The 15,114-nt window shown below is 44.8% G+C and overlaps 1 protein-coding gene across 1 annotated transcript in view; it reads right to left on the reverse strand.

The window, feature by feature from the left end:
• Positions 1–15,114, reverse strand: part of PFKP (phosphofructokinase, platelet) — a 90,709-nt gene that overhangs the window by 58,735 nt on the left and 16,860 nt on the right. Inside the window, exon 3 of the mRNA XM_029236742.1 lies at positions 366–443. Coding sequence (XP_029092575.1) covers positions 366–443 — 78 coding nt within the window. The remainder of the gene's footprint in view (positions 1–365; positions 444–15,114) is intronic.

Consider the following 15,114-nt stretch of genomic DNA (forward strand, 5'->3'; position numbering starts at 1 on the left):
GATGCCAAATGACTCCCAAAACCCAACAGGCAAGGAGATTTGCCACTAAACACACAGTACCAACAAACCAAAACTGCCTCAACGTTAATCTACTCTAAAAAAAGATACCAGATCTCCCGCTTCAAGTGCCACTAGCCATCACATGTAACTTTTTCTTGCAAGGATAATTCCTTAGTGTGCATGATGTAGAGCTTCTTAAAAAATTTAATTAAATGGCAAATTAAGAATGTTTTCTTTCCATGCGAGTAGATAAGAATGATGCCAGGCAGCACTTCAATCTGTTGTAGGTATTACTGGAGCATAAGCACAAGAGGTTTCAAACCGAAGAGTTAGAGAGAGAAGCAGGATGGAAGCTCAGCACGTACCACTTGCAGGATGCTGGAGACACTTTCCCAGTCAGCTTCCACAATGTTGCTGCCACCATCCACCATGCCCTGGTAACCCTGGGGGAGGGAAGGAACATCTTTTTAAGACTGGGTTCAACTGTGTTGAGACATTAATTGATCCATGAGTTATGGAAAATGGAAACTCCGATGACAATGAATCCAAATTCCTAAGAGCCCTATGGTGAGAGGACACCGTGTAACACTAGTGCTCCTTCCAAGCCGTACATTGTGGGAAAGCCTCTTAAGTTTCAACTCCAACACTGGGAATTTCCACCCAGACTCATCCAGAGTAGCACAGGGAGTCAGATAGTTTGCCTGGTGTCTACTGGCGCCTGCGAGATTGCAAAGGGACGTATTTACCCTAACACTGTTGGTGACTCAACACAAACTCACGGAGAGCAGTGGTGTCAATCACACCGCGTACAGGAAAGCACCTGCCGGGTAATCCGCGACTCTCCACACACGTGAAATAGGGTCTAAAAGCACAGCTGGATGTCACCCCAACCTCATCTGCCTTACCTTCCAACTAGTGCCAGTTTACTACACTGAGGGGAGACCCTGAGAGAATCTGGACGACGATGCACATTTGACCAGAGACAATTACATTTCAGCTCTAAATGCATCTCATTCTCCTCACAGACTGTCCAAGATCAAGAAGGATCCTGCGCCACAGCTAAGACTTGGCACGGCCAAATAAATAAATAAATACTTTTTATTAAAAAAAAAAAAAAGGAATGACAGAAATGTTCATTTGCATCTCTATCTATGTGACTCACCTTCCAGGGCATTTACCCCTGAAAAGGAATAGGCATTAGCCATTTAGAAAAGTTTATCATAACAGATTATTGTTGTGGGTTCCTATCTCCTGCCTAGTGAAAGTCAAGGGGGAAGGGAAAAAAGGAATATAGATTTTTAAAAATTAAACAGCCCATGGAGTATGGAGCAAAAATTAATCAACAGTGCAGCCACCTTTACGGGTGATCAATTTGCATATTTATAGGTGTAAAATTTCCAACAAAATATAATACATATTATGATATATGACATTATAATTCTTATGTATAACACTGTAATAAAACCTAACACTAGATTATAGACATATTATTTATATATTTCATATATAATATACACATATTATATATCATAAACTTTGTACATTCTATAAATGAACCTGCTCTCAGCTTCTCCCTTTTCTATTTGATTCCATGCTCTTTTCCTTTCCTAGCTGTCACATATTAACACAAGACTATACACACATGCACATATGTATTTATATATTGATACATTATATATAATAAATATCATTCATTATATACAGTATAATTATATTACACACATTATATTAATTACAATACAATACATATAATATCAATATTGTATAGAAATACCTCTATACCCATGTGTGTGTGTACAGTCTAGTGCTACACATGTGACAGATGCTCCCTCGGCCTCAGGACAAGCTAGGACAGGGACTCCCACAGCCTGGCCTTCACGGAGAAGCAGTGGAACTTCCTCCAGACACACCTCGGTCCAACTCTAAGATCGCTTTTATCTTTCTGTCCCCATCTCCCTTCTTTCTGGAAACCGTAGACGGTGTACATTTTTAGCCTGTTCCATTTAAAGTACTGAGCCTGGTATGGCTGTTACCATGGAGGGCAAGGGTGACAAGCGTGAGTGTGATGTGATCCAGCACCCCCATCCCCCCGAGAGGGAGCGCTTATCAGAGGTGTTGTTTAAGTTGCATCCCGGCACGTAAGCTACCTGGGACCGGCTGGCCCGCAGACCACCCTGCCGCTCCAGGAGTGGGAGCAAAACCAGGTCCTCTCCTCTTCTAAGTGGCCCCCAGGGAGCTTCTTTCCACAGAATATTAAAACTAGGTAGACAGACAGATGATAGGCAGCTAGACAGTGGCGGACAGATAACCGACAGTAGGTGACAGGTGACGCGGATCAGAGATACTGGCAGAGGATAGACGGGAGAGAGAGGGAGAATGTGGCCTTAGGGCTGCCCTTTCAACGACCTCTCCCTCCTCCAGACTCCCAGGCCTCTGGTGGGAATGACGCTCACCCTGCGTGCACAGGGCAACTGAACAAACCACAGTCAGTGGACTTTCGTTTCCAAGATGCCTGGGAGGCAGGGAAGGAGAAGGCGAGCAGCCCCGGGGCCTGGGGCCAAGTTTCAGACCTTCAGACCTTCGGCTGCTGTGCTGACGTGCACCCTGCGGGGAGGGGTGATGTTTAATCATCCAAACCCAAGTACTTCTGAGAATGAGAGGAAACTTGACGGTAATTCAGTCCGAACAGCCGGCACAAAACCAGACCGCCTCTGGCAGAGCAGGGTGGGGAACTGGGCTGACCCGAAGGCCTTGACAAGACAGACAGTGAAAATCTTCTAATGCCCTCACACTGATAGCCACCGGGGAGATTTCTGCACACTCAGCCCTAGGTAAATAAAGAGACTAGGGAACCAGTCCCCTAGTCTCTTACAAGGATGCTTACAAGGATGACGTCGACATAGCCACAGGGTCAGGGACTGCCGTGGGGCCGTGTCAGCTGTGCAGGTGACAACAGCAACTTCTAGATGATTCCTGCAGCACCTGCTCCTTAGCCAAGCACCGGGACGGTTAGCTGCTTAATACCTGCCCTATGGGGAATGGAAACATTTCCTTTCCCTTGATTATTTCTGAGAATTTAAATACGGATCTAATGAAAAACATCTGCAAATCCCTTTGCTCCTACAGTGAGAACATGGCAAACCGTTCTCCAGACCGTGACGCTTATTCTGAGAAGGAAAATGTTCTCCAGAAAGAATCTGCTTATTTTGTGTAGCCTAAATACATGCAGTAAAGAAAGCGACTAAGGAAGTGGATGATTTTGCGAGTGTTGCACTCAAAGCAGCTCTCTACTGTGCCCACGGGCCGGGTCATAGGAAATGGCTCACTCTGTAGTTTGTGAAGTTGTTAGGCCCATGGAACATCTGAATAACAACTACCAGCTACAGTTTTAAGTCGTCTTTTGCTAACACAGAAGATGTTACTAAGTGAGGGAGACTAGTTTTACACGAATGTACCATGATTCATAAATTCAGAGGAGGTTTTGCAAGTCTCCTTAGAAGGTTGAACACTCGTTGTGACACAGCCAGAGCCCAAAATACTTTCTCAAATTCTGTTTCAGGATCCGCCTTCCGAGCCAGTTCTATGATTCACACAAGAAAGGCAAACCGTAAAACACTGGAAGCCACGCTTAGCTTTGGACCAAAAGTAACACTGTCTCGTTGGTCCTGGTTCATAAGGTGACCCCAGGAGACCCTCGGCTGGTTGTATCAAATCCAGCGCTGATCTGTCTAAGAACATGCCAGAGGCTCTGAAAACATCTTGACTTCTCGTCTGGGATTGTTCTGAGCAAAACAGGCACAGTCTCCCAAAGGATTATGTAGGAGACGCTGCCACATGTAGGGGTATTTATAGGCATTTGTTAAATCTGTTCTAAATAGGGTAAGAGTCCACCTGAGGGTGGCTTTCGCTTATAAGAAATCGCAGGTGTACTGTTTAAAATTAAAGACCCAGAGGGAAATTACGATCTTGTGCTATGGCAAAGTTGGCTTTTTAAAACAAATTATTTTTAATTTCTCATTCTGAGAGAGAAATTACAGTTTTATGCTATAACAAAGTTGGCCTTAAAAAAATTTTAATTTATCTTATTTTCAGTTTTTCTGGGAGATATATATCTATATATAATTATGGTATCACTAGTCACTAGTGTTTGCATTTGTCCAGACTCAAACCGTACATATTTACTATGTACAGTCCTTTGTATATCGATTATACTTTAATAAAGCTTAAAAAAGATATTTGCAATATATACCAATTGAAGACAAAGGTGAAGGTGAAAGAAAATTACTGGTATTTTAACTCTGCCTGATGGCAACTTTGCCTTCATTTTTCTGATTACTTTCAAAGAGACGAAGTCTAATAGCCCGCCTTTAGTCCTTTCTACTTATAGCCCACTGAATTAGTTGAATTAAATACAGAAGCTTTAAGTCCAGTTCTTGCACTGAAGCCAAGTAAGATGCTTCTGCTCAGTTCAGTCTTGGCTTTTTGTTTCAGAAAACTGTCGGATGGGTCCCCATGTCTTCTCAACTTAGTGATGCTTTTCCCGAATCCTGGATTCTTCAGTCAGCAACTCTGAACGTCAAGCATTCCAAGGACCAGAGGAAACAATCGCTAAAAAGATAACAGTATCTAGAAAACACTTTGGAAGTGTGTTATCACTGACATTCAGAGACTTCTCCAGGGGTTCCAACTAAATACCTGTGTTTGTTTCCTACAGAATGAAGGTTTTCCAAGTTAATTCCTTAATAAATAAACTTTTCGCTTATAGGATTTAAGAGCCAGCACATAGAGGGGTTGGCTCTGAACTGCTCAAGGGTTAGAAAGTGCATTGTGCCAAGCCAGGTGTGGGTGCAGGAGAGACAGGCGGTGACGGCTCTCCATGTTGATGGTTTTCAAGGTTTGGGAATCATGAGTTTATTCAGTGCATAGGAGACTCATGCGCAGAACCTCAGATCACACACTTCCTCCCTCACCCAGAGCCTGCTCGGCCCCCACTAGGTTCTAAATGCACAGACGCCCTGGTCCAGGGAACCAAGTCACTCCTGCGTGCTGATTTCACAGCTTTGGGGAAAATGCCTTTGGGTTTGTCCTTGGTGAGATTTGGTCAACTCCAAACTTCTGAACGGGTTACAACACTACGAGTCATGGTACAGCCCTGAACTTTGTGCTTTTGGAAACCCAATGATTTATTGAGCCCTCTGGTGCTATTAGATTTCTTTAAGCCAAAGCTCATAATACACAGTTCCTGGTATGTTATAAACCAAAAGTCACAGCAGGACAAAGCCAGTTGCATAAGCCAGCCCTCTTCTCTCACAGTGAGTTATGTACTTAATTAGTGGTATCAGCTGGCAGGGCAGAGGCAGGGAGGGAAGTGATCTTTTTTGCAACTTGGGCACTAAGATGGTTCCTAGAACTAGGTGGTCTAAGCCCAAGGCAGATGTTGACGATGTGAGGATCAAGCCAGATCACATGGGAAGGATTCAGCTGGACCTGGCAGGGGGCAGGCATGCAGTTAAAAAGGGTGCTCAGGGGGCTTCCCTGGTGGCGCAGTGGTTGAGAGTCTGCCTGCTAATGCAGGGGACACGAGTTCGGGCCCTGGTCTGGGAGGATCCCACATGCCGTGGAGCAACTGGGTCCGTGAGCCACAACTACTGAGCCTGCACGTCTGGAGCCTGTGCTCCGCAGCAGGAGAGGCCACGACAGTGAGAGGCCCGTGCACCGCGATGAAGAGAGGCCCCCGCTTGCCACAACTAGAGAAAGCCCTTGCACAGAAGGGAAGACACAACACAGCCAAAAATAATTAATTAATTTTTTTAAAAAAACAAAAAAACAAAGAAAGGAAGGTATCAAGTAGAGAGTATCTATTAAAAAAAAAAAGGTGCTCAGGGCCGTAACAGTTCACCACTCTTCCAGGCGTGCATAAGCCAGCCTGCCACCAAGAAGGTAGGTCTCGCCCTGCATTCCCCAGGTCATCCACCTTTTGTGAATTAATTTAAAGAACTCAACCAATCCAGCAAGGGGCACGTCAGCCAAAGGGCCAGGCGGCACCGCCTCTCTCCCAGCTGCACAGCGAAGCTCCTATCTATACCTTCCGGCATCGCTGTTACAATTTTTAGACCGGCGGTTAGTGGTTAAGGAGTTCTGTCTTTAAAGAAGTTAGAATGCAGAAATGGTACGTGTAAAACCTCAAGGAAATGAGACAACTTGACTCTGGTCACCTCTCTTGGCCTTCACGGAACTATTGGGGCACAGGTGAGGGTGGTGACCGCAGGCGAGAGCAAAGGGGTGACAAAGCCAGACACGTCCCCAAAGTTGACTTTCTAACCTGCTCTCTGTGTGGGTGGGTGGCTTTACCATCTGTCCTGCGCACACATCCCAGGATCACAGGACACCCAGCAAAGCCACCTACGTCTCCCTCCCTCCCTCCCTCCTGCTCGAATCCCCTGCAGGGACTAGCCCGGGGTTCTGACAGAAGAGCGGAGGTGGTGGTGGGATGAACTGGGAGATTGGGATTGAGATATATACACTAATATGTATAAAATAGATAACTAATAAGAACCGGCTGTATAAAAAATAAATAAAATTAAATAAAATTTAAAAAAAAAAAGAAAAAAGAGCGGAACCTCAGCTTCTGGGCAGGACTGCCCACGCTGCCGTCGCTGGGAAAGTGAGTTTTTGTTGTCCTTTGGTCACAATGTGACATTTCTCACTTGAAAAATTGTGAAAGCGGGCAGTTCACCATATACAAGAAGAAAAATAATGTGCCTTTGTGGCAAACAGAGGCAAGGAAGGGAGACAGGGTACCAGTCTATTAACTGACAACTAAAGCTTGCTCATTATCATAGGATGCCAGGCCGGGATGCTCAGGGCCCTGACCAAGTGCAGCTCAGATTCCAGGCTGGTCCGAGAGGGACCCAGGGCTCCCGTGAGAAAGCCGCTCACTGGACCTCCTGTGATGGCCGAGGAGACCAGAACGTTAGCTCCCAATCTTGTTCTGATGTCCCTGTTCTTTCACAGTAGGAAGTCCTGACTCACCTCACCCATTTAGAATGTGTTGTTTGTAATAAGAAGATTAGCTGCTGAAAGTGATGCTCTACTCCTAACCTTTCTTCAATGGGTGACGATGGGTGGGCCTGATATTCACAAATGCTGGGCTTGAGGAGGGCCAAGCCCTTACGAGTTCTTTTAAAGAGGAAAGACTTTTAAGTTAGTCATAGATAAAGAGCTATAATAAGAATAATGACTTCTTTTAATCTGCAGGAAAATCTGCACCTAATAGGATGTTGACCCTGCATATTAAATGAAACACATCTAGACTATTTCTGTAGCCGAGATCAGAGCAGGTAACTTAAGGACTCTCCCCACCCTGATTCTCATCCACCTAAACCTGGGACAGTCCACCCTGAGCACAGTCTTTTGCAAAAGGTATGTAATGTACTCGCCCTCACTGTCTCCAAGAAGCTTAAGGCAGCTGTATCTAAGGAAAACCCCTATCTTAAAAGGAAAAAGCAAATAAATCTACAAGTGGCTTGGTAGGTGGAAAGAACGGGTTAATCCACACCCCACCCCAACCCTCCCCGGAATGGCGCCCAAGGGTTGGCATGTATCACACGTAGACTTGTCCCAGATTTACAGCAGGCCCAGTGGCAGCCAGACAGAACAAATCCCGTGCCAGACCTTTAGCAGAAATACCAGTGTTTTCCGATCAATATGCTTCCCACATGCTTTCTACTCAAGAAGAAGCCAAAAAACCTCCATTTAAATAATTGATGCTGACCTGTTTAACTGGTTTGATGTTGGTAACCTGGAAAGCTCTAGCTGAACTTAGAAACTAGACTAGGCATGGACAAATGTGTTGGATAAATTACCAAATGATTCTTTAAAAAAACCCACACAAAACCAAACGTCTTCTAAATTTGAGCCCCAGTGGGTATAGGATGGTGGTCCCCAACTAGAGGACATCTGCTGACATCTGGAGACATTTCTGGCTGTCACTGCTGTGGGCTTGGGGGTGGTCCTGGTTTCCCGTGGGCAGAGGCTCTAACCAGGATGCACAGCCCAGCACCTGCACCCCCCCAGATCCTCCAGCTGCAGGTGCCAACACTGCTGCGGCCAGGAAGGAAGCCATGCCCGAAGGGATGTGACCCAGACTGCAGACATGTGGACGTCCACAGTCCTGAGACGGTCCACAGCGAAGTGATTCACCTGAGCCCCTAGTTCTGTGCCTGGCAACAACCAGAGGAGTCGAAGGCACCTGTAGCATCATGGCCCCCTTGCCCGGTTTGTGCACAGATTTTTTCCAAGTGCAGGAAGGGTAAATATGATTTTCACCAGACAGACGAGGAAGCAGGGCCAGGTTAACGTGTTGATTCCCAGCCATTGGCTACATATGTGGGTCCACAATCGCTTCCCCAAACCCTAGGGGCGGAAAGTGTGCCAGAATTTTGAAGGCTGGGATTTTAAGAAGCAGTATGGACATTACGTGTCACCTGGCACTGTCAGCAGCGCGAACAAGCCTCCCCATTCCCCTCCTGCCCCCTCCACCGCCCCGGGGACAGTCACACTAGAGGGCGAGTCCGGGTTACATGCAGCTCCACCAAGGATTGCTGCCCAAATGAGTTCGGGCAAAACTGGCAGGTTTTAGAGATTTTTGGATTCCAGAATTACAGATGCAGAGTCGTTACACCTGTAGTGAAGGGATGATTGGATTTAGGGAGATAATGTTGACACTGTCAGTGCCCAGGCCCTGGGTTGAGTGATCCCTGAGGCAAGGCTGACACTGAGGACCCCCTTCCATGGGGACGTAAACAACAGGGCCTGTTCACTAGAATCACTCTTTTGGGGGTGGGGGGGGGGGTGTCACGAGAAGCACGGCATCACCTCCTAACAGGCGATTTCGGTTCAACTGTGTCCACCTCTAGGCTGTTTCTATTTCCCTCCAGAACATACGAACCTCAAAGTTCTGACCATTCCTAGGGCCGACCCACAAAGGCTGTGCTCAGTTGAATGCTCTGAGATGCCCGTAAAGCGGTTATCATGAGAATCAGACTCACTCCGATGCTGCTCCACACGAGGGTTCTCTTTGGCATCTTCCTGACGGAGGAACCAAAGAATTCCCTGCTCCCTTAAAGGGGGTGTATCTGTTCAGACTCAGGATGCCTTACGGCCCACCTGAGGGTGGGCAGGAAGCGGGGCTCCCACCGGCCGACCGTCCCCTCACCCCCACTCACCCTCATCCTGAGAGGACGTGAAGAGTGCGGCCCCAGGACATCAGGAATAAGATCTCCGTTACCCATAAGTAAAGTGGGCCCAGGGGCCCTTTCTGGTTGGCAACGTGGGAATAAATCTGGCTTCTCTGTGTCGAGATTTCTCCAAAGTGAGCCCAAATGTTCTTAAAAGGGAGTCCAAGTGTTGGTAGGCTCAGTCCCACCTGATACATTCCCCCTTCAATTCCTTCATTTTGAAATGTACGAAGTCTGGTAGGTATGAGTCAAAATATACCACAATGTCCCCAGAATACAGACACAGCCGCAGGACACAGTGCCAATAAAAAACTAAAACCAAACCAAAACAAAAACAACAAAACCCTTTGATCTGAGAAAGATGATGTAAAGTTGACCAGGCACTACATTGGTTGCAGTACCCACAGATGCCCCACCCCCCGACTCCTCCCACCAACTTTGATGCCAAACACAGATGTGGCCCTTGGTTTAAGGCAGGGCATCACTGACTCTCGGCATCCCTGACGCATCCCATGTGATGTGGCATGTTGAGCAGCATCCCTGGCCCACGAGATGCCAGTGGCACCACCAGCCCCCTAATAACGGGACGATCAAAGACTGTCTCCAAGGCACCAATGTCTGGGGGTGAGACATGCCCCCATCACTGGTTTGATGGGGGTGTGAGCTCCCATCTCAGCCCTGCCAGCACCGAGGACTGACACAGAGAAACTGAACCACCCACAACCAGTCCGCTTCCTCAATGAAGTAACTAAACCGACTTCCTTCCCTTCCCTCCTGGACCTGCAAGTTGGTCTTGAAGATCAAATGAGTCATTGTAGGGATGGAACTGCATCCCCGCCAGGGAGGCAACAAGAAGGGCAGTGGGCTAGGTGATCAAAGGTTTCCTGAGGAACAGGCTGCAAACCGGAAGCCTAAGGACATTCGTCTACTGCAAGTCTGAAAGCATTTTGTTACTCGGAACAGAAAAGCCTGATCTAAGGGTGCTCCACCCTCAGATGTTTAAAGCACGTTCACTCATCAGGCCAGCCTGGAGTGCCCTCTCTCAATTTCTAGGGCAGAGCAACCCCTCCCCAAAGTAAAATAAAACAAAAAGGCAGAGGAAACTGTATGCCAGGCACACTCTCCAGTAGCAGCAGGAAAAGAATCAGCTTCAAGGTCAGAGGAAGGGGAAGAAGCAAGGTACGCGACTTCATCACGGCAGCTAACGTGCTCCCTCCATGTTAATGGTGGGGCCATGGCTGCCAGGCAAGGCCCAGGACAGACGGGCATGAGGGCAGTTTGACCCTAAACATATCCCAATAGAAAACAACAAAACTATAGCTCTATAAAGGCTTTGATAAGACCCACTGTTTTAACATTGTCCAAATCAGGTGAATACAAACCCCAAGCCCACAGAAACAGTTTTAAAAAGCAAACCGGGAGAAGGAACCAAGATGGCGGAGTAGAAGGACGTGCTCTCGCTCCCTCTTGCGAGAACACCAGAATCACAACTAGCTGCTGGACAGTCATCGACAGGAAGACACTGGAGCTCACCAAAAAAGACACCCCACATCCAAAGACAAAGGAGAAGCCACAGTGAGACGGTAGGAGGGGCACAATCACAGTAAAATCAAAGCCCATAACTGCTGGGTGGGTGACTCACAGACTGGAGAACACTTATACCGCAGAAGTCCACCCACTGGAGTGAAGGTTCTGAGCCCCACGTCAGGCTTCCCAACCTGGGGGTCCGGCAACGGGAGGAGGAATTCCTAGACAATCAGACTTTGAAGCCTAGTGGGAATTGATTGCAGGACTTCGACAGGATTGGGGGAAACAGAGACTCCACTCTTGGAGGGCACACACAAAGTAGTGTGTGCATCGGGACCCAGGGGCAGGAGCAGTGACCCCAGGGGAGACTGAACCAGACCTACCTGCTAGTGTTGGAGGGTCTCCTGCAGAGGCGGCGGGGCGGGGGGGGGCGGGGGGAAGTTTGTGGCTCACCATGGGGACAAGGACACTGGCAGAAGTTCTGGGAAGTGATCCTTGGCGTGAGCCCTCCCAGAGTCCGGCATTAGCCCCACCAAAGAGCCCAGGTAGGCTCCAATGTTGGACTGTCTCAGGCCAAACAACCAACAGGGAGGGAACCCAGCCCCACCCATCAACAGTCAAGTGGATTAAAGTTTTACTGAGCTCTGCCCACCAGAGCAACAGTCAGCTCTACCCACCACCAGGCCCTCCCATCAAACCTCTTAGATAGCCTCATCCACCAGAGGACAGAGAGCAGAAGCAAGAAGAACTACAATCCTGCAGCCTGTGGAACAAAAACCACATTCACAGAAATACAGACAAGATGAAAAGACAGAGGGCTATGTACCAGATGAAGGAACAAGATAAAACCCCAGAAAAACAACTAAATGAAGTGGAGATAGGCAACCTTCCAGAAAAAGAATTCAGAATAATGATAGTGAAGATGATCCAGGACCTCGGTGGGGCAGGGGGGGGCGGGGAACAATGGAAGCAAAGATCGAGAAGATGCAAGAAATGTTTACCAAAGACCTAGAAGAATTAAAGAACAAACAAACAGAGGTGAACAATACAATAACTGAAAACTACACTAGAAGGAATCAATAGCAGAATAACTGAGGCAGAAGAACGGATAAGTGACCTGGAAGACAGAATGGTAGAATTCACTGCCAAGGAAAAGAATAAAGAAAAAGAATGAAAAGAAATGAAGAAAACCTAAGAGACCTCTGGGACAACATTAAATGCAACAACATTTGCATTATATGGGTCCCAGAAGGAGAAGAGAGAGAGAAAGGACATGAGAAAATATTTGAAGAGATTATAGTCGAAAACGTCCCTAACATGGGAAAGGAAATAGCCACCCAAGTCCAAGAAGCAGGGCAAGTCCCATACAGGATAAACCCAAGGAGAAACATGCCGAGACACCTAGTAATCAAATTGACAAAAATTAAAGACAAAGAAATATTATTGTAAGCAGCAAGGGGAAAATGACAAATAACATACAAGGGAACTCCCATAAGGTTAACAGCTGATTTTGCAGCAGAAACTCTACAAGCCAGAAGAGAATTCAGCACCACCAAACCAGCTCTACAACAAATGCTAAAGGAACTTCTCTAAGTGGGAAACACAAGAGAAGAAAAGGATCTACAAAAAAAAACCCAAAACAATTAAGAAAATAGTCATAGGGACATACATATCAATAATTACCTTAAACGTGAATGGATTAATTGCTCCAACCAAAAGACACAGCCTTGCTGAATGGATACAAAAACAAGATCCATATATATGCTGTCTACAGGAGACGCACTTCAGACCTAGGGACACATAGAGACTGAAAGTGAGGGGATAGAAAAAGATATTCCATGCAAATTGAAATCAAAAGAAAGCTGGAGTAGCAATACTCATATCAGATAAAATAGACTTTAAAATAAAGAATATTACAAGAGACAAGGAAGGACACTACATAATGATCAAGGGATCAATCCAAGAAGAAGATACAACAATTATAAATATATATGCACCCAACATAGGAGCACACCAATGCATAAGGCAACTGCTAACAGCTATAAAAGAGGAAACTGACAGTAACACAGTAATAGTGGGGGACTTTAACACCTCACTTACACCAATGGACAGATCATCCAAAATGAAAATAAAAAAGGAAATAGAAGCTTTAAATGATACAATAGACCAGATAGACTTAACTGATATTTATAGGGCTGATATTTATAAATATTTAAAAATATAAATATTTATATTTATAATATAAATATTTATATTTATAATATAAATATTTATATTTCCATCCAAAAACAGCAGATTACACTTTCTTCTTAAGTGTGCATGGAACATTCTCCAGGATAGATCACATCCTGGGTCACAAATCAAGCCTCAGTAAATTTAAGAAAATTGAAATCATATCAAGCATCTTTTCTGACCACAACGCTATGAGATTAGAAATCAATTACAGGGAAAAGAACGTAAAAAACACAAACACATGGAGGCTAAACAATACGTTACTAAATAACCAAGAGATCACTGAAGAAATCAAAGAGGAAATCAAAAATTACCTAGAGACAAATGACAATGAAAACATGACAATCCAAAACCTATGGGATGCAGCAAAAGCAGCTCTAAGAGGGAAGTTTATAGCTATACAAGCCTACCTCAAGAAACAAGGAACATCTCAAATAAACAATCTAACCTTACACCTAAAGGAACTAGAGAAAGAGCAAACAAAACCAAAAGTTAGTAGAAGGAAAGAAATCATGAAGATCAGAGCAGAAATAAATGAAGTAGAAACAAAGAAAACAACAGCAAAGATCAATAACACTAAAAGCTGGTTCTTTGAGAAGATAAACAAAATTGATAAACCATTAGCCAGACTCATCAGGAAAAAGAGGGAGAGGACTCAAATCAATAAAATTAAGAGATGAAAAATGAGAAGTTACAACAGACACCGAAGAAATACAAAGCATCCTAAGAGACTACTACGAGCAACTCTATGCCAATAAAATGGACAGCCTGGACGAAATGGACAAATTCTTAGAAAGGTATAACCTTCCAAGACTGAACCAGGAAGAAACAGAAAATATGAACAGACCAATCACAAGTAATGAAATTAGAACTGTGCTTAAAAATCTTCCAACAGACAAAAGTCCAGGATCAGATGGCTTCACAGGTGAATTCTATCAAACATTTAGAGAGGAGCTAACACCCATCCTTCTCAAACTCTTTCAAAAAATTGCAGAGGAAGGAACACTCCCAAACTCATTCTATGAGGCCACCATCACCCTGATACCAAAACCAAACAAAGATACTACAAAAAAAGAAAATTACAGACCAATATCACTGATGAGTATAGATACAAAAATCCTCAACAAAATACTAGCAAACAGAAACCAACAGCACATTAAAAGGATCATACACCATGATCAAGTGGGATTTATCCCAGGGATGCAAGGATTCTTCAATATACGCAAATCAATCAATGTGATACACCATATTAACAAATTGAAGCAGAAAAACCATATGATCATCTGAATAGATGCAGAAAAAGCTTTTGACAAAATCCAACACCGATTTATGATAAAAACTCTCCAGAAAGTGGGCATAGAGGGAACCTACCTCAACATAATTAAGGCCATATATGACAAACCCACAGGAAACATCATTCTCAGTGGTGAAAACCTGAAAGCATTTCCTCTAAGGTCAGAAACGAGACAAGGATGTCCACTCTCACCACTATTATTCAACATAGTTTTGGAAGTTCTAGGAAAAGATCTAAAAGGAATCCAAATAAGAAAAGAAGAAGTAAAGCTGTCACTCTTTGCAGATGACATGATACTATACATAGAGAATCCTAAAAATGCCACCAGAAAACTACTAGAGCTAATCAATGAATTTGGTAAAGTTGCAGGATACAAAATTAATGCACAGAAATAAACCCACGCACCTATGGTCAACTAATCTATGACAAAGGAGGCAAAGATATACAATGGAGAAAAGAGAGTCTCTTCAATAAGTGGTGCTGGGAAAACTGGACAGCTACATGTAAAAGAATGAAATTACAACACTCCCTAACACCATACACAAAAATAAACTCAAAATGGATTAGAGACCTAAATGTAAGAATGGACACTATAAAACTCTTAGAGGAAAACATAGGAAGAACACTCTTTGACATAAATCACGGCAAGATCTTTTTTGATCCACCTCCTGGAGTAATGGAAATAAAAACAAAATTAAACAAATGGGACCTAATGAAACTTCAAAGCTTTTGCACAGCAAAGGAAACCACAAACAAGACGAAAAGACAACCCTCAGAATGGGAGAAAATATTTGCAAACGAGTCAATGGACAAAGGATTAAT

Source organism: Monodon monoceros, unplaced genomic scaffold (genome assembly GCF_005190385.1).
Source record: "Monodon monoceros isolate NGI ecotype Baffin Bay Population unplaced genomic scaffold, NGI_Narwhal_1 Super_Scaffold_21, whole genome shotgun sequence".
Taxonomy (NCBI): domain Eukaryota; kingdom Metazoa; phylum Chordata; class Mammalia; order Artiodactyla; family Monodontidae; genus Monodon; species Monodon monoceros.